Raw genomic sequence first — 21,293 nt, 5'->3', positions numbered from 1 at the left:
ACATAACTGGTGGCAGAGGGCAGTGGGCAGAGGGCAGGAGGTAAGCCTATCGGTGGGCCCAGGCCTGCGCTTGCAGCCACAGCGAGTGCGAGTGGGGGGGGGCGGGTGGGGCTTGCTGCCGGCTGCCCCTGCTCAGCCCGGGCGGCCTCACCTCTCCCGGGGACCCCGCGGGCCGCCGCTTGGACACCCGGCTGCGGCGCATGCGGCGGAAGGACTGGCGCAGGGACTTCTTGAGGGACTTCACGCGGGACAGGGGGCCCTCCAAGGCGAGCTGGTCGCTGGGGTGCAGGGTGCACCTGGGGGGGACGTCAGACCCTCAGTACGGCCAGGCCCGGGCGTCCTCCCCGGCCCCGGCCCCGGACCCAGCCCGCCACCGCGGGCGGCTGGCTGCTCACTTGACAAAGACCTGCCGCCGCTGCTGGTGGTCGAAGAGGCCGAAGCCGTGGCTGGTGCCGAAGGCCACGAGCCGCCACTCGGAGTGCAGCGCCAGGGACGTGACCACCGCCGGCGGCTGGCACTGCACCAGCACGAAGGGCTGGAAGCCGGGCTCGAAGCGCACGGGCCCCGGGCGGGCGCACAGGCGCTCGTGCCCCTTCCAGCGGTAGCCCTCCTGATCCTGCAGCAGGTCCGCCTCCGCCTGCTCCACCGCGTGCTCCGCCTCCTCGTCATTCAGCTCCAGCACCAGCACCTGGGCGGGAGGGCAGGGGGCTGAGCCAATCCTGACACCGGGGCCGGCTCCTGTCCTGCTGCGCCCTCATCCCGAAAAGGAAGCTCGAGGGCCTGGACGTCACCCGAGCCACCTGACCGCTCCTCCCCCTGCGCCCGCCCCGCCCCGGCCTGCTACCTGCCCCGCCGTGCCTGCCACCGCCAGGTAGCCGCTGTACTTGCACAGGAAGATCTTCTGGATGCCCAGGCGGGGGTCGTCGCTGTAGGGATCGAAGGAGCCCACCTGGCGGGAGAGGAGGCCGGCGAGCGGCTGTGAGCCCGGGGCCGGGCCTGCCCCCGCCCTCCCTCCCGGCGCCCGGGCTCCCGGCCTCACCTTGCGGAGCGGGGGCCACTCGTCCTCGCCCTGGGCGTGGAGGTGCTCGCCGGGGTCCGAGTCGGTGAGGAACACGGGGACCGTGCTGAGCTTGTAGAGCAGCCGCAGGCAGACGCCCGAGGCGTCCCAGAAGCGCACGGTGCCGTCCTCGTGCCTGTGGGCGGGGCCGTGAGCGGGAGGCCGGGCAGTGCCAGGGCCGCTCCCGCCCCGCACGCCCTGCTCAGCACCAGCCACCTACCCCGTGAGCAGCAGGTCCCTCTGGGGCGGGGTGGGGGCCAGGCTGGTGCCGCCGTCCACAGGCCATTCCTGGAGGAGGAGACGGAGGAGTGCGCGCGGGAGCCGGGCTCCCGGTGGGCGGCAGGCGGCACGGGGCGGGGCCTACCATGGCGGAGAAGTGCGTGTTCTGCCAGCTGCCTGCGGCGATGATCCGCTCCCACAGCTTGAGGGGGATGTTGGAGACGTGGTGGGAGCAGGTGATGGCGGAGCAGTGCAGCGAGGCCAGGTAGGGCGGCTGCACGGGCGGCCAGCCCGCCGTCCGCAGGTCCAGTACCACCAGCTCCTCCTCGGCCAGCACCACCAGCGCAGAGGGGTCGTCGAAGGCTGGGGGACAGGACAAGGTCAGGCCGGCCAGGGCCAGCAGGGAGCCATTCGCCTGGCCCGGCCCGGAGGAATCTGATGCTTTTAAGGGCTGGAACCAGGGAATCTGCATTCAAAAGAAGCTCAAAATCTAGCCATGAATGAAAGGAAACACACGCCTCGACCAGGTGGGGTTTAGCCCCGGTGTGCGAGGCTGTTTCAACCTTAAAAAACCACCATGTGGACAGGCCCACAGAGAAAAGCCCCGGATCACAGCCAGAAAAAGCCTCTGACTAAACCCCAAACCCACCACTGAGGACAAAACTCCCAGGAAACTAGGACCAGAGGGAATTCCTCCCCCGCAGCTCACATCGTCACGTGAGACACGAAGCTTCCCCGCTAAGCGCGGGAACCAAGTTCCTGTTTAGGTGCAGCCAAGGAGAGGAGAGGGAACCGGTGTGGGGACCGGGACGGAGGACACAAAACTGTCCGGGCTCACAGGTGACCTCCCGCCAGGCCCCCCTCCAGGTGTGACAGCAGCCTCTCGGGTCCTGCCTGCCACCGCTTAGGAGGCTGACCCAGGGCTTTGCTGGCCTGGTGGAGCTCCAGAGGCCGGCTCAGAGCTGGCCCCGTGCGGTGCTCCCTGCCCCAAGCCATGCGGCCTTCCCCATGTCCACACGGGGCCCTTTTTCTCAGCGGGGTGGGTGCTAAACCCGATGGTACAGAGCTGGCCCCTTCCGCCCAAACCCCACTGGAGCCAGCGAGGGGCAGAGTGGAGTGGGCAGGAGGTGTGGCCAGCGAGGACGGAGCCACCGGGCTGGCAGAGAGGGAGAGGGGCTGTGGCTGCTGCCTCAGTGGTATCCAGGGGCTGGCCGGTTTGGGGACCTCTGTGCAGGCCCCTCCTCTTGATGCACAGACAGGACGGCCCCCCCACACCACTCCCCGCCGCGCCTACCCGCCGCGGGGTCCGCCTCGCGGAGGACGGTGAAGTCGATGACGCGGGACGTGAAGTCGAAGGCGGTCTGCTGGCCGTCATGGACCACGGAGATGCAGTGGCGGTCCCCGTAGCTGGCCCGCGGCATGCCGCCCTGGAAGATGGTGAAGGGCAGCCTGCGGGCACAGAGGGAAGGCGGTGGGCCGGGGCGCTCGGCACAAGAGCAGACGCGCTGGCTGAGCTGGCAGCGGGGGCCTGTGACTGGCCTCCGAGTGGAGCCGGGAGGGAGCCTCGTCTCAGGGTGAGTGACCCCTCAAGGTCCCCAGGAGGGGGGTCAACAGGCCAGACCCCCATCTCTTCCTGACTGCAGCAGCCCAGGGGGCCTTGGGGGTGAGGGGCAGGCAGGCTGGGGGCTGAGTCTGCAGGCCCTCCTGCTCATCCACGGTCTCCCTGTGTGACTGTGAAGAAACAGGTCTGAAACCTGCTGCTCTGAACCACTTCCCGGGGGCGGGAGGGAGAGAGGGGGGGCGGGAGGGAGAGGAGGGGGTGGGAGGGAGAGGAGGGGGGCGGGAGGGAGAGGAGGGGGACAGGAGGGGGAGAAGGGGGTAAGAGGGGGAGAGGGGGGTAGGAGGGGGAGAGGGGGGGAGGGGAAGGGGGGCGGGAGGGAGAGGAGGGGGGCAAGAGAGGGAGAGGGGGAATGTCTTTTCAGGACCTGGCCATGAGGTGTGAATGGCCCGCTCCTCCCCTGGAGTCAGACCCTAAGACACAGTTCCACCCCCTCACCCGCCCCGCTCCCCTCCCGCGGAGGCCCTCAGCTCTCCAGGGAGAATCTGGAAGGGCCAAGGACAGAGACCGGTGCCTACCCCTGCTTGGTGGTCAGCCAGAAGATTTTGGTAATAGCTTTGCAGGGAAAGGGACCTGCAAGAACAGGAATCGGCTGGAACGGGGCTGCCCGCCCGCAGAGACGCGTGGTCTGCATGAGCAGGTCTCTCACCCACGCCCTCTCCGCAGGCCCATGCTCAGGAGCTCTGCCCTGAGAAGGCCACACAGGCGCCAGGAACCCCCCCCCCCCCCCCCCGTGGGGCTTGGACAAAGCCGTCACCTTCCTGGACCCCAGGTTTGCTTTTCTGAGCAGGTGCCTCCACCCGCATGCAGGGGAGGCCGGCTGGGAACAGGAGGACATTGGTCCCCACAGGAAGGCAGCCCCAGGTGGCAGGGCGGGGGCAGCCCCAGGTGGCAGGGCGGGGCGCTGACCGTAAGGCACGCAGCTGCGCAGGGGCTCCCCCTGCTGGGTGTCGGGGTTCACAGGCCACTGGCAGTAGCTGCCGTCCGAGTGGCAGCTGACAATCAGGCGGCCATCCCGCTGCCAGCATACACTGTCCAGTTGCTTAAGGGGAGGAAAGGGAGAGGGCGCAGGTTCGGGTCACGGCGATGGTCCTGATACCACTCCCCCCCCTCAGCCCCGCACAGGGAGGGGGTGTGAGAGTGGGGTCTGGGAGAGCCCTGGGCGCTGCCCCCATCGGGCGCCCCCTACCTGGCTGCAGAGGAAGTGGCAGAGCACGCGGCTGCCCCGCAGGTCCCAGATGACGATGAGGCCGCGGCTGTAGCCGATGAGGACCTGGTTGGGGTCGCGAGGGTGTTCCTGCAGCGCCTCCACCATCTCAAACACCCGCCGTTGGCGGGCCTCCTCCGGCAACCTGGGCGAGGGGAGCGCCGTTAGCCACGCCGGCGTGCACCGGCCCAGCCGCACACGCACTCCCCGTGGCCTCGGGCACCGAACGTGCAGCACGGGAGGCTGCGGCACACAGCATCCGGGGGAGAGGAGCAGCGCACAGACTAGGACAGTGCTGCTCCGCCAGGAGGGAGATGCCGGCAGCACGCCGAGAAGGAAAGGCAGCGAAGTGGCTTCTAGAAACGTCGGTGTGGTGGGAGGGAGGGAGGGAGCCCATGCCGGGAAGGGCATGTGGAGGCTCGGGGGTGGCTGTAGGGATGCTTCCTGTACAATCCACTGACCTCACAGTCACACCTAGTGCATTTCTGCATTTCATCAGAGTAAGTTCTTAGGACCCACAGAACCTGGCTCTCTACTAGCTGGCCTGGCCCTGAGCCTTGACACCCCCCCCCCCCCCCCCCCCCCCCCGGGCCTGGAACGGGGATGTGAAGTCTGGAGCTCCTGCAGCCAACAGGGGGCCACGAGGTGGCAGGCCTGGCTCAGGAGCCAACACTGAGGATGGTCAGCGGGAAATGAAAGCAGCCTGGACCCTGAGAGCATGTCTATGCCCGAACCACAGCCCGCATCTCAGGGCTGTACCACAGGCCTGTGAGCACCAGCCTCCAGTGGGCAGTCAACCCCCTGAATCCTTATCTGTACCGGCTCAGCTTTTGAAGGGTTTTATAGTGATCTACAACTTATATATTTAAACATTTTCCCCCTTCACTTAGAAGTAAGCAATGTCCAAAACCGGTCTGGCTCAGTGGATAGAGTGTTGGCCTGCAGACTGAAAGGTCCCAGGTTTGATTCCGGTTAAGGGCATGTACCTTGGTTTCAGGGACATCTCCAGTAGGGCGTGTGCAGGAGGCAGCTGATCGATGTTTCTCTCTCATGGATGTTTCTAACTCTGTCCCTCTCCCTTCCTCTCTGTAAAAAATCACTAATATATATATATATATATATATATATATATATATATATTTTAAAAAGTAAGCAATGTGAGAATTACACCACCTTGGAAAATACAGAGAAGAAATAATATCAAATATAGAAAAAAAGAATACTATCAAAAGGAAGCTGTGCAGCAGGGCTGATGCCCCTCGCCCCCAGGGACCTCCCTCAGGGAGCTCCTTCTCCACAGTATCAGCACCCGAGCTCCCCCCGCCCCCCAGAACTGCAGGCCGCTCTCCTGCCGCAGCCTCATCTGCTCCCCTCGCCCAGACCGGACCCCCTGATCCGCCGCCTTCTGCGGTGGACGCCGCACCAAAGCTTCGGGGCGCAGCTTCTGGACCGAGCTCTGCACCCCGGGTTGTGGCTGTCAGCACCTCTGGCCGCGGGGCCTGCGCGAAGGGGAACCTACACAGACGCCGAGGCACAGGCACGGGCGGAAGCCGCCGGCTGGCGTGGGGCGGTGTCGTGGCTGCCCACTGCGGAGCCCGGGGGTGTGAAATACATGGCACCGGGGCAGAGGCCCAGAGCTGATAAATTCTAAGACTCTCACTTTGGGGGACACAGACTCCCCGTCCGCACGGACTCCCCAGGAGAGAGAGAAGCTCCCGACGCGTCCCCGGGGCCGGAGGGAGAGGGTCCCGGGTTCTAACGGGGCTGCGGGCTCACCGCTGCAGCACGGCGTCCGAGCTGATGGTGCGGTCCTCCAGCGGGCGGAAGCCCGGCACCTGCACCGCGAACACGCTGCCGCTCTCGGTGCCCAGGTAGAGTGTCTTGGAGGAGGAGTGTGGCAGCACCACGGTGATCTGGGTGGCGCTGGGGGCGGCCCTGGGAGGGGGACAGCCACCCGTGAGCTGGCGGCTGCCCAGGCAGGGACCCCATGGAGGGCTTCTGGCCCTGGCTGCCCGCCCGCCCCGGGAAGGCCATTCCCAGGAAAGCAGGCTGTGCGGTCTGTTTTAATAGATTAGCCGGGACTAAGATATCGGCTACCTTCTACTGAGACAGGAAGCAGATGGCAGTCTGCCCAGGAGCAGAGACCTTCCCCCCACCACCATCGGGAGCCTCCTGCGCACCCCTGCCCGCATCCCTGCCCTCTCACCCACGGCACCTCTGGGTGGAGCGTGTGGCTCAGGCGCCTGCTAAGTCCCCCAAGGCTCCTAGGACCCCCAAAGGTGACCCCACCCCCGGGCTGGGAGCAGTCAGGGGGGCCGAATGCTTACCCTGGGGGACCCCGCAGCGTGAAGCTCTCGTCCTCCTGCAGCTCGGACACCCCGCCTTTGGCCTTCAGGCTCCACAGGTGCAGGCTGTTGTCGTCCAGCAGGGTGACCAGCTGGCACTGGGGAGGGGACGGGAGCACCAGTATGTACACACTGGGGTGGCCTCAGAGAGCCCCAATCCCAAAGGCCCCTCCTCTTAGGTCTTCCCATCAGCCCCACACCCAGATGCCCGTCTCCTCGGAAGATGTGAGAGGAAGAAGGCGGAGGGCCTCACCTGGCCGGGCAGGAAGTGGATCTGCACCACGGCGTTGTTCTCCCGGTGCAGCCCCATGAACTCCACCCCGGGGGCGCCGTAGCTGCGAGCAGAGGGTCAGGAAAACCTCCAGAAGGCAGCGCCCCCCCTCCCTGCCTGGCAAGGCGGTAGCATACGGTGGTGGTAGCACACGGGGCTCACCCTTTCCCCAGACAGCAGGCCTGGGGCCTGGGGGCAGAGGCGGCTCCTGGCCAGTGACCTGACCCCTGAGGGTGGGAACAGCCAACCAGGGGAGCTTTCCCAGCCAGGCAGGTGGGGAGGACTGTGTAGGGGTGACCCTTGGCCAACGTAGGCTGCTCAGCGCTACCTCCCACCTCACCCCAGCCCTGCAACCTGAGCTGCCACAGGCCCACCAGCTGCCACTTGGTGGCACCTGTGAGAAGCCACGGGTCCCCCTGTGGGCCCAACCCCAAGAGCTGTGACCAGGAGTCTGGGCAAGGGGATTGGCCACCAGGATATGGCCATGGCCTGGCAATGATTAACCGCGAGGGAGGGCTGAGCCAGCACTGGGACTGCGCCCCTGCCCAGCTGTGTTTACACCACCTCCAGCCCAGCCCGAGGCTGCAGGCACCAGCCTTCCCGCCTCTGCTGGGGGGGGGGGGGGGAGCGGCGCTGGCTCCCCCTGGGGGCTCAGGTCAGAGGGGAGGAGTGTGCTGAGATGTGCAGCCCAGCCGGCCTGGCTGAGCAGTGCCCTCGGTCCTGGGCCCACGGCTGCCTCTGACAGGGCCCAGAGCTAAGGCTTAGACAAAAGACGGCCCAACCGGAAACTACCAGCCTCGACCAGGCGGGCTGTCCCCGCCAAGCGGGAGTCCACTCACTGTATGTGTGTGTGCGCGGATGTGTGTGTGATGTGTGTGTGTGATGTGTGGTGTGTGTGTGTGATGTGTGTGTGATGTGTGTGTGTGTGTGATGTGTGATGTGATGTGTGTGTGTGTGATGTGTGTGTGTGTGATGTGTGTGTGTGTGGTGTGTGTTTGGTGTGTGTGTGTGTGTGATGTGTGTGTGTGATGTGTGTGGTGTGTGTGTGTGTGGTGTGTCTGATGTGTGTTTGGTGTGTGATGTGTGTGTGTGATGTGTGTGTGTGTGTGTGATGTGTGTGTGTGTGTGATGTGATGTGATGTGTGTGTGTGATGTGTGGTGTGTGTGTGTGATGTGTGGTGTGATGTGTGTGTGTGATGTGTGTGTGTGTGGTGTGTGTGTGTGTGGTGTGTCTGATGTGTGTTTGGTGTGTGATGTGTGTGTGTGATGTGTGTGTGTGTGATGTGTGTGTGTGTGTGATGTGATGTGTGTGTGTGATGTGTGGTGTGTGTGTGATGTGTGGTGTGATGTGTGTGTGTGATGTGTGTGTGTGATGTGTGTGTGTGTGGTGTGTGTTTGGTGTGTGTGTGTGTGATGTGTGTGGTGTGTGTGTGTGTGGTGTGTCTGATGTGTGTTTGGTGTGTGTGATGTGTGTGATGTGTGTGTGTGTGTGTGTGGTGTGTGTTTGGTGTGTGTGTGTGTGTGATGTGTGTGTGTGATGTGTGTGGTGTGTGTGTGTGTGTGATGTGTGGTGTGTGTGTGTGATGTGTGTGTGTGTGTGGTGTGTCTGATGTGTGTTTGGTGTGTGATGTGTGTGTGTGTGATGTGTGGTGTGTGTGTGTGATGTGTGTGTGTGTGTGTGGTGTGTCTGATGTGTGATGTGATGTGTGTGTGTGATGTGTGTGTGATGTGTGTGTGTGTGGTGTGTGTTTGGTGTGTGTGTGTGTGATGTGTGTGTGTGTGTGGTGTGTCTGATGTGTGTTTGGTGTGTGATGTGTGTGATGTGTGTGTGTGTGTGGTGTGTCTGATGTGTGTTTGGTGTGTGGTGTGTGTGTGTGATGTGTGTGTGTGTGTGTGTGTGTGATGTGTGTGTGGTGTGTGTGTGTGATGTGTGTGTGTGATGTGTGTTTGGTGTGTGTGTGTGTGTGATGTGTGTGATGTGTGTGTGTGGTGTGTGTGTGGTGTGTTTGCGGGGCAGTGCGGGGTGGAGAACCTGGAAGAGCGGCCCCGGCACTGCTCTCTGGTCTGCAAGGAGTCGGGGCCAGTCCACGGACTCCCCTGGGAAAAGCTTGGCTCCTGGGTCTGCGTGCAGGGCTGCCTCCTGAGAGGCTGTCTGGGACACCCCTGAACAAGAAGGGCCACCCCAACTTGCTTTGCTTCTTTCTTGGAGGGCAGGGTCCTCGCCGCTTCGAGGGCTTCCTGAGGAGGGGGCGGCGGGGGGAGCCGCAGGGGGCTGGGAGCACGGAAAGGATACAGCTTGACGGCTCCGGAGCGGGTGCCGATGGCCAGGATGCGCAGGGCGGGGCTGTAGCCGAGGGCGCTGGGCTGGTGCGGAAAGCCATGCTCCACCGTCTGCAACGACAGCCACTCGGCCTTCAGACACGTCCCAGAGGCCGCGGCAGAGCCGAGTCCCTTCCCGGCTCCCACAGAAAACAAAAATGATCTGCCCGCCTCTGTCCAGGCCCGGGGTCCACGGTCGGAGGCCCTGTGCTGGGGCGGGCCCGGGAGCAGCCCACGGGGGCCTGTTTCGCGGACACCAGGTGTGGAGGCGTCCGCGGCCTGGCTCTTTGCCCTGGACATGGCTGTGAGGGCAGCAGGGACCAGCAGGAGCCCTGGCGCCCAGGTCCCGCTCAGCTATGTGAAAAATGCAGGGCCTGCAGGAGCCTCGGGGAGCCAGTGAGCGTCTGGAATGCAAACATTTCCCAGGAAAAGGAGGGCAGGCACAGGAGGGGGGTGGGTCCAGCTTCCCAGGGGTCCCGTAGGCCAAGGCCAGGGAAGACGGTCCGGGACGGGAGCATTCTCCCAGGACCAGGGGCGGCAGCCCGGGGCCAGAGCCGCTGGCGGTTGGAGGACTGGGCGGCAGGAGCCTGGTGGCCAATGGGACAGCTGCAAGGCGACACTGAGCACTTGGGAGGTGGCTAGTGCCACCCGGGGCAGAATTCTTAATTTCATTCTATTTTAATTAACTTGCATTTCAGAATGGACGCTCGCTTCAGTTACTAGAAAACTCTGTAGGAACGTTCTTGGATTTCAAAGAACGGGCTGGAGTCAGGCAGACCACGCTTTGGATCTTCTTTTAAAAAATATATATTTTTGCCGAAACCGGTTTGGCTCAGTGGATAGAGCGTCGGCCTGCGAACTGAAAGGTCCCGGGTTCGATTCCGGTCAAGGGCATGTACCTTGGTTGCGGGCACATCCCCGGTAGGGGGTGTGCAAGAGGCAGCTGATCGATGATTCTCTCTCATCGATGTTTCTAACTCTCTATCCCTCTCTCTTCATCTCTGTAAAAAATCAATAAAATATATTTAAAAAAATAAATAAATATTTTTATTGATCTCAGAGAGGAAGGGAGAGGGAGATAGAAACATCAATGGTGAGAGAGAATCATTGATCAGCTGCCTTCTGCATACCCCACACTGGGGATCGAGCCCACAACCGGGCATGTGGCCTGACTAGGAATTGAACCCTGACCTCCTGGTCATAGGTCAACACTCAACCACTGAGCCCCTGAGGCCATCGTCCTTCCCAGGCTCTCCTTGTCCCGTGTCCCTCAGGGTGTCCTAAGTTAACAGCTCCCTTAAGAACAAATAAGGGGCCTGGCCGGTGTGGCTCAGTGGTTGAATGTTAACCTATGAACCAGGAGGTCACAGTTCGATTCCCGATCAGGGCATATGCCCAAGTTGCGGGCTCGATCCCCAGTGTGGGGTGTGCAGGAGGCAGGTGATCAACGATTCTCCCTCATCATTGATGTTTCTCTCCCTCCCTCTCTGAAATAAATAAAAATATATTTAAAAAACACACAAACACACAAATAAGGGAAATTTCACAATGACCCTACTTGGCCAGGGGCCAAGAGAGTGGGTTCAAAGGAGAATAGTGTGGTGACGGGGGGGGGGGGGGGGGAGAGGAGCGGTGGCAGTGCCAATTCAACATGCGAACAAGGCCCCCAGATCCCTGAATGAGGCAAAGCTCGTCCTGCTGCAGAGACCTGGCAGGCAAGCAGGTGTGGGCCCTAGGGCAGGTATGGGGCGGGGGGTTGTGTTAGAAATTGGGAAAGGACTTGGACTTGGGGAGAGGATCGAGGTAGATAATAGAGGTGACAGGGCGGAGCGGGAAACTGGGAGCGGGAGGGGGAGCAGGGTGGCCTGGGTCCAGCTGTCCCCTCAACCTCAGGTGCCCTGCCCACTCCTTGGTTGTCCCTCCCTGACCCTCCCAACAGCCTTTTAAGACTCAGCTTCCACTGGACACACAAGTTGCCCACGGGCAGCAGCCTTCCCTCCAGGTCCCCGGAGCAGGGAGGGTAGATGGCCTGCCAGGCAGCGGGGGTGGGACAGCAGGCACGGATTCCGGGGTGGCCCTCCAAGCCCCGACCCCAGCTTCTCCAGCTCAGGTTCAAGCTGGAAGGATGGCCAGTGCCTGGCAGCCAACCGCCCCTGCCTCCCAGCTCAGCGCCCAGCCCACCTGGCCCTGCCCCGCCCCCGCCCCCGGCTCCCGGCTCCCGGCTCAGGTGGCCTCTGCCAGGGAGCAGAGAACAATGGCGCCTTTGAGGAGAGCTGGGAAAGGAGAGATTTGCAGGAGCCGCCAAACTGCAACACTAGCCCGGCGCGGGGAGAAAGCCGCCCGTCTGCGCTGGCTCCGGCCCCGGCCCAGGCTCCGGGGGGAGACGGCGAAGGCTCTTAGTCAGAGAGCGTGGGGGTCCTTCCTCCCGCCCTGAGCAAGACTGCGGGCTGAGGAGCCCCCAGAGCTTGGGGCGATGGGAAGCAGGGCTGCCAGGGCCACAGGGGGCACACCGGGCTGGCTGGGTGGCACTGCCCCAGACCGGGTGTGGTCAGCTCAGATTCCTGGCGGTGGCAGCAACCTGGCCGGCCCGGTGTGGCTGTCACCTGACACCAGGGGCTCAGCCATGAAAAAGCCAAGACAAAACAACCTGGCCCAGGACGGGCGGCCAGGCGGGCACAGTCGGCTCAGGGCCGGAGCGGAGGGGCGGGCCAGTTTCATCCGGGAGAGGAAGGCCAGGAGGGATCTCCGAGGAAGGGGTTTGACTCTGACACGAGCTTCTGTCCGCTCGGAGTCACTTCCTCTCTACTGAGGTGCCCATGGGTCCCTGCGACCCTCCATCGATCCTGCCGCTGACTCCTCTGTCTCCCAGCGGCCGGAGGGCCCACCACACACCACAGACCGGACACACGGAGGCTCAAGGGGTGAAGTGACCAACCACACCGCCGGTGGTGGATGGAGCCGGGTCCTCCTGCCCAGCCAGTGCCCTCCGCAATGGGCGAGCCCTGAGGCCTCAGTGGGAACAGCACCCATCTGTGCGTCGACCTTGGGACGAGGCAAACCCTGGTATGGCCCCCGTGTGCCAGGCACCTCCAGAGCATTCCCTACCCAGGGCTCTGCTGGGTGAGGCCCAGACACCCAGGCCCCAGCCTTCCCGGTTCTCCACTCAACAGCCTGGGGGAAGCCTGGGGAGGGGCTAGCCTGGGTGGAACCTTGTAGGTTCCCAGTCTTCCAGGAGGTGGCCTCACCTTCCAGCCCCAACCCTCCAGGCTCCACCATTCACCCAGAGCCAGATTCTCCCCTTCTCCCCATCGGCTCCCAACCCAGCCCCCTCCCTCCCACCAGGAAGGCAAAGGTCTTATCTGAGACTCCCAGAGCCCCAGGCCTGGGCAGTATATACAGTAGGTGCTCAATTTTTGCAAGTGAATGGAAGGAGGAAGGGATGGAAGGAGCCTCCCCTCCCCCTTCCTGACCAGGCCCAGGCTGGGGTGGCCAGGTGTGGGGACCACCAGTTGGGGAACAGGAGGGATGATTCCTCTAGGCCAGCTGCACCCCGGCCCCACCCCGCTCAACAGCGGAACTTGGGGCGGGGGTTGTCCCTCCTTGCGGAGCCTGTTTTTCCAGTTTCCACTGAAATTGGCCACCGTTCAGGGTGTGAGATCCTGGCGTCACCGTCACCGGGGGCATGGAGGCACACAGGGGTCACCGATCCTCCAGCCGGTGCGGAGGCTCTGAGACAGGCAGGGGAGTAACCCGTTCTCCCCAAGGGCCCCGAGACCCCCCAGTTCCAACACTGCCCCCCATTCTCCCCCAAGGCCCAAAAGCCCTGCCCACAGCTTCCTTCCGCCAGGGGAGGAGGCACTCGCGTAGGGAAGCCGGGCTCGGAGGCCGGTGGCCGCGCGGCCAGCGCTGAGGGCAGCCACGCCGCCCCCAGGCCCAGGAGGAGGAGGACAGAGGAGTGTGCGGGGAGAACCGCCCACCTCAGAGCCCGGGAGCTCTCGGCGTCTGGCACTTACACGATCCAATCCCACGTGCCGGGCCCGTGCACAGGGTCACCCTGTCCGTCGCCACCTCCCGGAGGGGTCCCCAGCCCGCCTCTTCCTGCAGCCCCCCCCCCCCCCCCCCCCCCCCCGCTGGGGCAGAGGCGGCCTAGCCCAGGGGCTTCAAACTACGGCCCTCGGGCCACATGCAGCTGGAAGAGGACTCTGATCCGGCCCGCCAGGTTTTTTGGGCAGTGAATGCAGCCGAGGTGTTACAGTAGGAATTAGTAGTTCATATAGTCCGGCCCTCCAGCTCTCTGATGGACCGTGATCTGGCCCCCACTTTAAAAAGTTTGAGGACGCCTGGCCCTAGAGCAGGGCCGAGGTGAGAGGGCCAATTACCGCGAAGCGGCTCAGATGCTGCGGATTGCCAGGCGGCCCCACAGCCAATAAACCGCAGCTGTGCTCATCCTGTTTACAGCGCCGCCTTCTCGGCACCTGTCCCCGTGGGGGAGCCCCGAGGAGTTTCTGGGACCCTCCCTGTGATCTCAGGTGACAGGCCGCTCTGGCTTTGGGGGCCCTGGGACAGGTGTGGGGTTGGATAGTCAAATGCCAACCCTGGCAAGTTCCCCCAGGGCCCCTCCCCACGCACCCAGGCCCGGAGCCTGCCAGGCATCAGGTGTCCGCCCACAGGAAAGGTTGCCTTCGCCTCTGGGGGCCACGCGAGGAAGCAACGGGAGGAGGTGGGAACAGTCCTGGCCTGTGGCCACGCCCCCGGGGGCCTGCGTCAGGGAACATCATTACAGGTGGCAGGCTTCGATATCCTTCCATCTCTCCTGTCCCTAAGCCTCCTGACAACCCTGCGAGGAGGTAGCCAGGGCGGACTGTGTTGTCCCCATTCCACAGGTGGGGAAACCGAGGCCGGAAGAGGCCGGGTGATTTGCAGAGGTCGCACAGCCGATGAGAGGTTTGGGACAAGGAGTCCTAACTCCTGGGCACCCCAATGCCCTTCCCGGGGGAAAGCCCTCGAGTCAAACCCGTTTCCAAAGCCACATTCCCCTGAGGCAGTGGGGCAGTGCCCAGGAAGGACCTTCGTCAGGTAGAGGCTGTGAGCGCCCGGCCAGCCTGCGGGGGCCGCTGACGCCGCGCTCACGGAGCACCTGCTGTCTCCCGAGCCCGCGCCTTACCTTGTTGAACTGGAAGAGGTCCCGCTTGAGCCTCTCCCGCGCGGGGTCATGTCCCGACCGCAGGAACCGCCTCATCGTGCTGGCGTGCAGCCCCTGCAGAGAGACGAGCTGCTGCTGAGCGCCAGGGCGAGGCCAACGCAGCCCAGGCCCAGCCCAGCCCAGCAGGTGGCCGCCCCGGGCCGGGTCAGCCCCGCCACCTTGGCTTCCCCAAGCTCCATCCTCTGGGAACCGGCGCCGGTACCCGGGGCCCAGACCTGGGTGATGCTCCGACGCTGCTGTGGCCACCTGCGGCCTCGTAAACCGCGCCGAGAAGCGGGGAGGAAGCCATTTAGCCAGGCTTTATAGCAACAGCAGGCCCGAGGTTAATTAGCTTAATTGTTAACCTGGTTTCTGAAAAACCATAAAGCTCCGGTTAAACAGAAAGGGAAACCTCACAGGCCTCTCTCCCAGCCGCGGGGAGGCGGGAATGCGAAGGCTGACCAGCAGGCCTCCCGCACCGGGCGGGGGCGGGGGCGGGGGCGGGGCGGCCGGCAGCAGCCTCTCGGCACCAGCACACCTGGCAGAGCTCTGCCTGCTGACCTCAGGGCAGGCTGTGTCCTCTCTCGTTCACGCTGCTCCCAGCCGCCGAGGCCCGGGGCCGGGGGATGGAGGGGGAGCGCAGAGCATGCAGTCGGGTGCGGGCCCTCCCACCACACGCCTGGGCCCACGGTGGCGCTGGGTCTGTCCTGCCAGGCTGCCGGGGTCTCTGTAGCCACGGCCCGGCCCCAGGCCTCCCGACCTGACGGGGTGCGCTCAGACAGGCCCCCTTCCCGTGGGCCCCAGTGAAGCTGGCCAGGAGAAACCTCCCCGAGTAAGAACCAGCCCCGGGAGCGGGCCGCCCACTGGAGAATGCCTCCCCAACCCGAGGGAAACTATTTCTGGATCCTCCTGGGGGGGAGGGGGATCATCTGCGCTCCGGCTTCCGGCTTCCGGCAGCGGCCACCCACTGACCACAGGACACAGGGGCCCAGGCCCACCCCAGAGGCGCCATAAAGGGGAGGAGCTCGCTCTGGGGTACGGGGGTGTCCTACAGGAGAGTGTCCTACAGGAGAGAGTGTCTAGGCCGAGACCTGAAGGAGGTTACCCCGAAGTTTCTGGCTTCTTGGGAAGTGACCAAAACAAAGATACCCAATCAACTTTGCACGTGAAAGGCCCCCGTGTGGCCAGACTCAGGGCTCCCAGAGGCCTGACCATGGGGAGAGGTCACCCCACTCGGTAGACACACACATCCCGGGCATTCCAAGTGCCACCTCAACTGGGAAGAGGCAGAGGACAGCCCTCACTCAGGGCACCGGCACTTTCCAGGGGCATCACAGAGGCCACCACTTGCGGGAGGGGGAGGGAGTGGAGGGGAGGGGAGGTTTGTGCTTCACATTTGGGGGGGCCAGAGCAGAGTGGGGAGCCCTGCTCCGCTCTGCTTTGGAACGGCAGGTGGTCGGGAAACTCCCAGGTGCCCACCTGGCCCCAGGCCCTGAAGGAGATGGGGGAACACACCGGGGAAGTGGAGGCTCCTGGGACTGGGAGTGAGCAGATCCGCTCCGGGGCCTGCCCCGGACACACAGCTGCGCTGCGGCCTCAATGTCCCACTGTGCGGGAGGCCCGCAGTGCGGGGGGGTGTGGGTGGAGGGGGAGGAGGGTGCCCAAGTTCATAAATCAGCCACTGCAGGTCCTGGGGGTGCTCCCTCTCCCCTCTCAGGCCGAGGTCATCGGTCAGAAGTGGGAGGAAGCTGGGAGTGGGGTCGGGAAGGGGGGGGGGTGTTGCAGGGGGAGGTAGCCTCTCCCTGGAGTCTGACCTGGGCTGTCCTCCAGAGCCATGCAGGCCCTGGGTGGGGCTCTGTGCCAAGGACCCACAGGCTGGAGTGTGAGGTGGAGGAGGAGCGGGAGGAAGGGAGAGGGGATGTGGGGATGGGCGGGAGGTGGCCCCACTCAGGAGGGCAGGGTGGACACTCCATCCACCCGAACGCCCCGGAGCACCTGTGCCTCCCAGGCACTAAGGCCCCTGCGGGTTCATTCTATTACTTTCTGTCATTCTGCTTAAGCAATCTCTGCTCACTGTCCAAAAAGCAAACAAGCGCAAGGGGAAAAACCCTCCCCAAACCCCCCCCTCCCGGGCAGAGAGGTGGGCTGTGGGCACACCTCTGAGCGCCCCTCTCCTTGGCTCTCTGTGAACGAAGCACACCTACTGAGCCCAGCCCCGGCTCCTTCCCCTCCCTCGGGCCTCTCCGAGGTGAGTGGAATATCCCCACCTGGCAGGCAGGAAAGGAAGACCACAGAGGCCGGCTGCCGGCCCAAGGTCACGGAGAGACCAGCAGAACTTGGAGTTGACCCCAGGTCTGGCGAACTCCCAAACCTCAGGGCGCCGGGAGGCAGCGCAGGATGGACAGGACAGGGCAAATGCCCAGTGACACGGTGCAGCCGAAAGGCACGGACACGGGGGCACGGGCACACCCACATGCCTTCCCCTCGGAGCCAGCCAAGCACCTTGGGGGCCGGGGCCTGGCCGCTGCTTGTGGGGTGCTGATGAGGTCTGGCTGGGCAGAGGGCTGGGACCTCACTGGCATGCATCGGCTCCTCACTCCAGCCAACCCCTCAGTGCAGCTCCCAATACAGAAATGGCTGCCCAGGTCAAGGCTTGAAAACTGCCGCCCCTTCTTTCTTTCTTTTTTTTTTTTTTTTTTACAGAGAGGGAGGGAGAGAGATAGAGAGCCAGAAACATCGATGAGAGAGAAACATCGACCAGCTGCCTCTTGCACACCCCCCACCGGGGATGTGCCTGCAACCAAAGTACATGCCCCTGACCGGAATCGAACCTGAGACCCTTCAGTCCGCAGACCGATGCTCTACCACTGAGCCACACCGATTTCGGCCGCCGCCCCTTCTTGACCTGGGACAGGCCTGGGTTGGCTGGACCCACCTTCAGTCCCACTCACCCTGGCCCAGCAGGTTCTCTATAGAGAAACTTCAGGAACCTGGGCCTGGATGTCCCTGGTGTGGACGGGTCCTCCCTACTCAGTCTGCTCCTGGGCTTGGCCCCCATCGCCAACAGCCAGGGCTCACCCGCCACAGTGCGTCTGCTCCACGCCAGTGAGGTGGGCTGTGGGTACCCGTCTGAGCCCAGCGAGCTCGCCTGCGGAGAGGGGCCACTCCCTCCACACAGGTCTGCCGGGCGGAGTGGAGCCGAGACCAATGCCGAGCGCCTGGCGCAGCGCTTGGCACGGAGCAGGCACCGTCCTGGGACGGGGATCCACTAATGACAGACGAGATTCCTTATGCCACCAAGCTTACAGCCTTGCAAGGGAGAGTGTGATGACTCACTAGTTAGTCAGCGAATGGTTTCGGGCTGGCAGAGGAATAAGGGAGATGCTAGGTAAGATACAGCGGCCACGGCTTTGTGGTCAGGAGGACGCAGCGGCCATTCCTGTACCTGGGCCCGTGCCTTCCGCCCGGGATGCCTCCCTCCCACCCTCCCGACATCCTCTCCGACTCCCAGCTTTGCTTTCCTCCTCGGTACCGGCCACAGCGGCCTGGGTTCCTCGCTGACCTTGTTTGTGGCCCGTGCCGCCTCCACAGGACACGCCTTCTCTCCCACTCGGGGACTTTGGCCCCTTCCGCCCTGTGGCACCCGCAGGCCAGGCGGTCGAATGAATGAAAATGAATGAATGACCGAGAAGGAGGAGGAGGGATATCCCCACCCAGCCCTGAACAATAGGAAGTGGTCAGCGAGGCAGATTCAGGGGCAGGGCATGTCAGGCAGGTTTCAGGAGGGGGGAAGACAGGGAGGGCCCAGTGCAGGCCATAGGGAGGGATGAGGGGGGGCGGGGAGGGGGCCTGGGTTCCTCTCCAGCCACGTTAACCAGACAGGGGAGAGGACACCCCTCAGGATACCACATGGGCGCAGAGGCAGGGACAATGCAGGCAGGGGGGACCATAGGGGACCTTGGGCTCCCGGACTCCGAGGAGGACCTGGGATGCTGGCCGCCTCAGTGCCGCTTCCACCGAGAGGCATGTGGGGGCAGAGACAAGTTCAGGAGCCCCCCAAGCCGAGGAGCCCCCAGGCCTGATGCCAAGGGTCTGAGGCGAAGTCACTGGGCAGTTAGGAGGCCCGAGGACCCTGGCTTCCCGCACAGGATGCCACCTGGCCAGGGCACAGCCCCAGAGGAGCTCCTGAGAGGAACACTTTCCAACCCTGACTTCTGAGGACCGCCCAGCAGCCTCTGTCCTCACCAGCCACACCCTGAGCTGTGGCCCTGCTCCGGGCCTCTGGGGTGGGCGCTCAGGGCTTAGGGCCGGGCCACACGAGGCTGGCTGGCCTGTGGCCGGTTCTCACTCATTTCCACACGGCTGAGCCTGCGTGTGGACTAGCCTGTGGGCAGCTGGCCTGCGATCTCCTTTCATTCCACTGCTCTATCACCCACCACTGCCACCGCCGGGCTACCCACAGCCCGGTGCCCCCCCCATGGGGGCGGAAAATAGGGGTGCAGTCAGCTTAGTCACAGGCTCGCACATTCACACCCTGAGTTTCCTTCCCCAATCCTGTGTGTGCCGACCCTGCACCTCAGGAGCTCAGGAGAGAGACCAGCGGAGGCAAAGAAGGAATCACTGCATGGGGTGGGTTGTCTTGGGCCCCCAATAGAAGCAGCAGGAAGAGAGAAGGGGGACCCCAGGCTGCTTGTCCCCCGCTGGCATTGTTTGGGTTACCTGGGCTAATGGATCCCCAGGAGACAAGGCGTGGCACACTAAGCCGGCCCACCTGCCCGGGAGGTGTGTGATGGGCCAGGGCCTCAGTACCCGGGGCGGTTCAACAATCCGCAGAGAGGCCGTACCAGGCCTCTGGGCCTCTGGGGCCGAGCAAGCGAGCGAGAGGCTGGTGGGGCCACACCGCCCACCTGTGTGCGGGGCCCCCAGAAGCCACACAGGAGTCCGGGCTCCCCTCTCCCCGGGCCTGTGCGCCCCCCGCCTGCTGCTGCAGGGAAGCGGCCCTTCCTTCCCCACATCCTGTGCTCGGCCTGTGCGGCCGGGGCCTCGTCTGCAGTCTGCCTCGGTGTGAATACACCCCTGCAGCCTTCCCCGGTGGGGAGAGGAGGGGCCGGGCTCTCCTGACCCCTCTGGCCTCTGTCCACGCCAACTCAGATGCCCACGGCTGCTTTGCAAGCACCCATGTTACCCTGGGAGCCCCAATCTCGCAGAGACACGGGCAGCCCCTGGCCAGCAGCTTAGCAACCAAAGCTCAGCGGCAGGGGCACCTTGTGGAGGTGGGACTCAGGGCACAGGAGGGGCGGGGCCAGAGCGCCGGCCGCTGCTGTAGGTAATGAGAGGGACCAGAGTAAACCACGCCGGCTGCTGCGTTAAACACCTGACTGGCATCATCTCACGTAACTCCTACAATTCTTATGAAACGGCCAATTCCAAAGGCGTCCAAGACCAAGTCCCTGAACTCTGGCGAGTGCACGACCCTCTGCTCAGTTCAGGCCTCTCTCCCAGAACAGAGGGACTGGCCAGCAGGAGTCTGGGTGGGACCAGCTGGATCAGCAGCCACCAGCTGACCTGGCCCTCTCCAGCTGGATCCAGGTCAGCTGCCACCACCCTCCCCACTACCATCCTCTGGAGCCACAGGCCAGTCTCACGCTCAGCGAGGACCCGCCCACCAGCCCGCAGCACCTGAGGGTCCTCCTCCAGGGTCTCCCTCTCCAGCCTGGGGGTGAGGATGGGTGGGAAGTTGAAATGCATGGGCCACCCCCTCCCCATCACCACTCTGGGGGCCTCAGTCCCCTTCTGCCATCCAGTGTCAGACTCTCTCCAGGGACGTGATGGATGGACCGATGTGGCCACCCACAAGGAAGGGCCAAGCCACCAGGAGAAGGTGGACAGCCAGCCAGGGTGGAGGTGGGTAGGCTGCCTGGTCCCTCCTATCCAGCCCCATTCCACGGCCTCCCACTTGCCTCAGGACCTGAGCTGCTGTCCTGAGGAGCTTCTAGAAGGTGCCAGCTGCAGAAGGAAGGGACTGTGTCTGTTCTGTCCATGGCTGTGCCCCAGGGCTTAGTGCCCTGCCTTTGGAGACATCCACGTTTTACTGAAAGGATTCTCTGCCCCTGCCAATCTGCGCTCAGATGTGACCTCGTCAAGGCCCATCCTGACACCTTTTAGGGTGCAACACCCCCCCCCCCCCCAGGCAGCGTCCTACCCCTGCTGCTCTGTAGCCACATCACCTCTAACACACTATGTATCACTCACACCAGCTTCTGTCGCGGAGCTCTCCACCCTGTAGCATTCGACTCCTGTGATAACAGATCTTTGCCTTCCGGAAGGCTAATGCCCTGATTCTAGATCCCATTGTACACGCAGAGGTACCAGTAAATGCTTGTGGAATGATGAATGAATGAATGAACGAATGAACAGCCAGGGCTGAATGGGGACCAACTAGACAAAGATCTCCTTCAAGGAGCTACTAACGCCAAAGAACACCGTGTTGGGGGACCAGAGGGTCCCTCAGGGAACTGCCCCCCCCGTTGTCAGGTCCCAGGCTTGGGCCACATGGACACGATGGCCACTATTCTGCTGGGTACACTTCTGTGGGCTCTGCCTCAGTCCGAGGCTCCAGGACAGCCAGCTCCTTGGCAAGGACAATCCAGCAATATCATCACTTGTCCTGTCAAGCAGCCCTGCGCCCAGAGCTCCCTTCCATCAAACCCCGGTAGCACAGGTGTTTCCAGAGCAGCCCTGGTCACTGCTGAATTCCTGAAGCGTAGAGTCAGGTCCCTTGCAGCTTCCCCGTGTCCACGCCCCAGGAGCCTCTCCTCGCTCAAGAATTCGCCGTGGTTCCGGGAAGGGGAAGCAGTGAGGTGACTTTTCAAAGGACCAGTTTCCCCCGAGAGGCAGGGCGGGAAGGGAAGGTCCCACCAAAGGGGGCTCGGCACAGGGAGGGGTGCCGCCCGGGGAGCCCCGGGGCCAGGGTTGGGGAAGGGCAGCAGTACCAGTGGCCCACGCTGCTCGGAGCAGCTAACCCAGGAGGAAGGACCACCGACCCTGCACCCCAACAGCCAACCCAGGAGCGAGG

The 21,293-nt window shown here is 63.7% G+C and overlaps 1 protein-coding gene across 18 annotated transcripts in view; it reads right to left on the bottom strand.

The window, feature by feature from the left end:
- LLGL2 (LLGL scribble cell polarity complex component 2) overlaps window positions 1-21,293 on the bottom strand; it is a 45,435-nt gene that overhangs the window by 3,655 nt on the left and 20,487 nt on the right. For 11 of the 18 annotated variants that reach the window (XM_036412502.1, XM_036412503.1, XM_036412504.2 and 8 more), the window contains 15 exons: window positions 14,201-14,293; window positions 9,011-9,108; window positions 6,700-6,781; window positions 6,429-6,544; window positions 5,878-6,036; window positions 4,084-4,246; window positions 3,804-3,936; window positions 3,413-3,467; window positions 2,571-2,725; window positions 1,422-1,639; window positions 1,278-1,345; window positions 1,040-1,193; window positions 845-949; window positions 396-688; window positions 152-296 (listed from right to left, as the gene is read on the bottom strand). In XM_036412502.1, coding sequence (XP_036268395.1) covers window positions 152-296; window positions 396-688; window positions 845-949; window positions 1,040-1,193; window positions 1,278-1,345; window positions 1,422-1,639; window positions 2,571-2,725; window positions 3,413-3,467; window positions 3,804-3,936; window positions 4,084-4,246; window positions 5,878-6,036; window positions 6,429-6,544; window positions 6,700-6,781; window positions 9,011-9,108; window positions 14,201-14,275 — 2,019 coding nt within the window. In that variant the 5' untranslated portion in view covers window positions 14,276-14,293. The other 7 variants (XM_036412512.1, XM_036412513.1, XM_036412511.2 and 4 more) reach the window with 4 other exon arrangements.

The sequence above is a fragment of the Pipistrellus kuhlii genome, unplaced genomic scaffold, assembly GCF_014108245.1.
Source record: "Pipistrellus kuhlii isolate mPipKuh1 unplaced genomic scaffold, mPipKuh1.p scaffold_m20_p_44, whole genome shotgun sequence".
Taxonomy (NCBI): domain Eukaryota; kingdom Metazoa; phylum Chordata; class Mammalia; order Chiroptera; family Vespertilionidae; genus Pipistrellus; species Pipistrellus kuhlii.
Note: the sequence above shows the minus strand (reverse complement) of the source record. Positions and strands in the feature narration are given on the sequence as shown.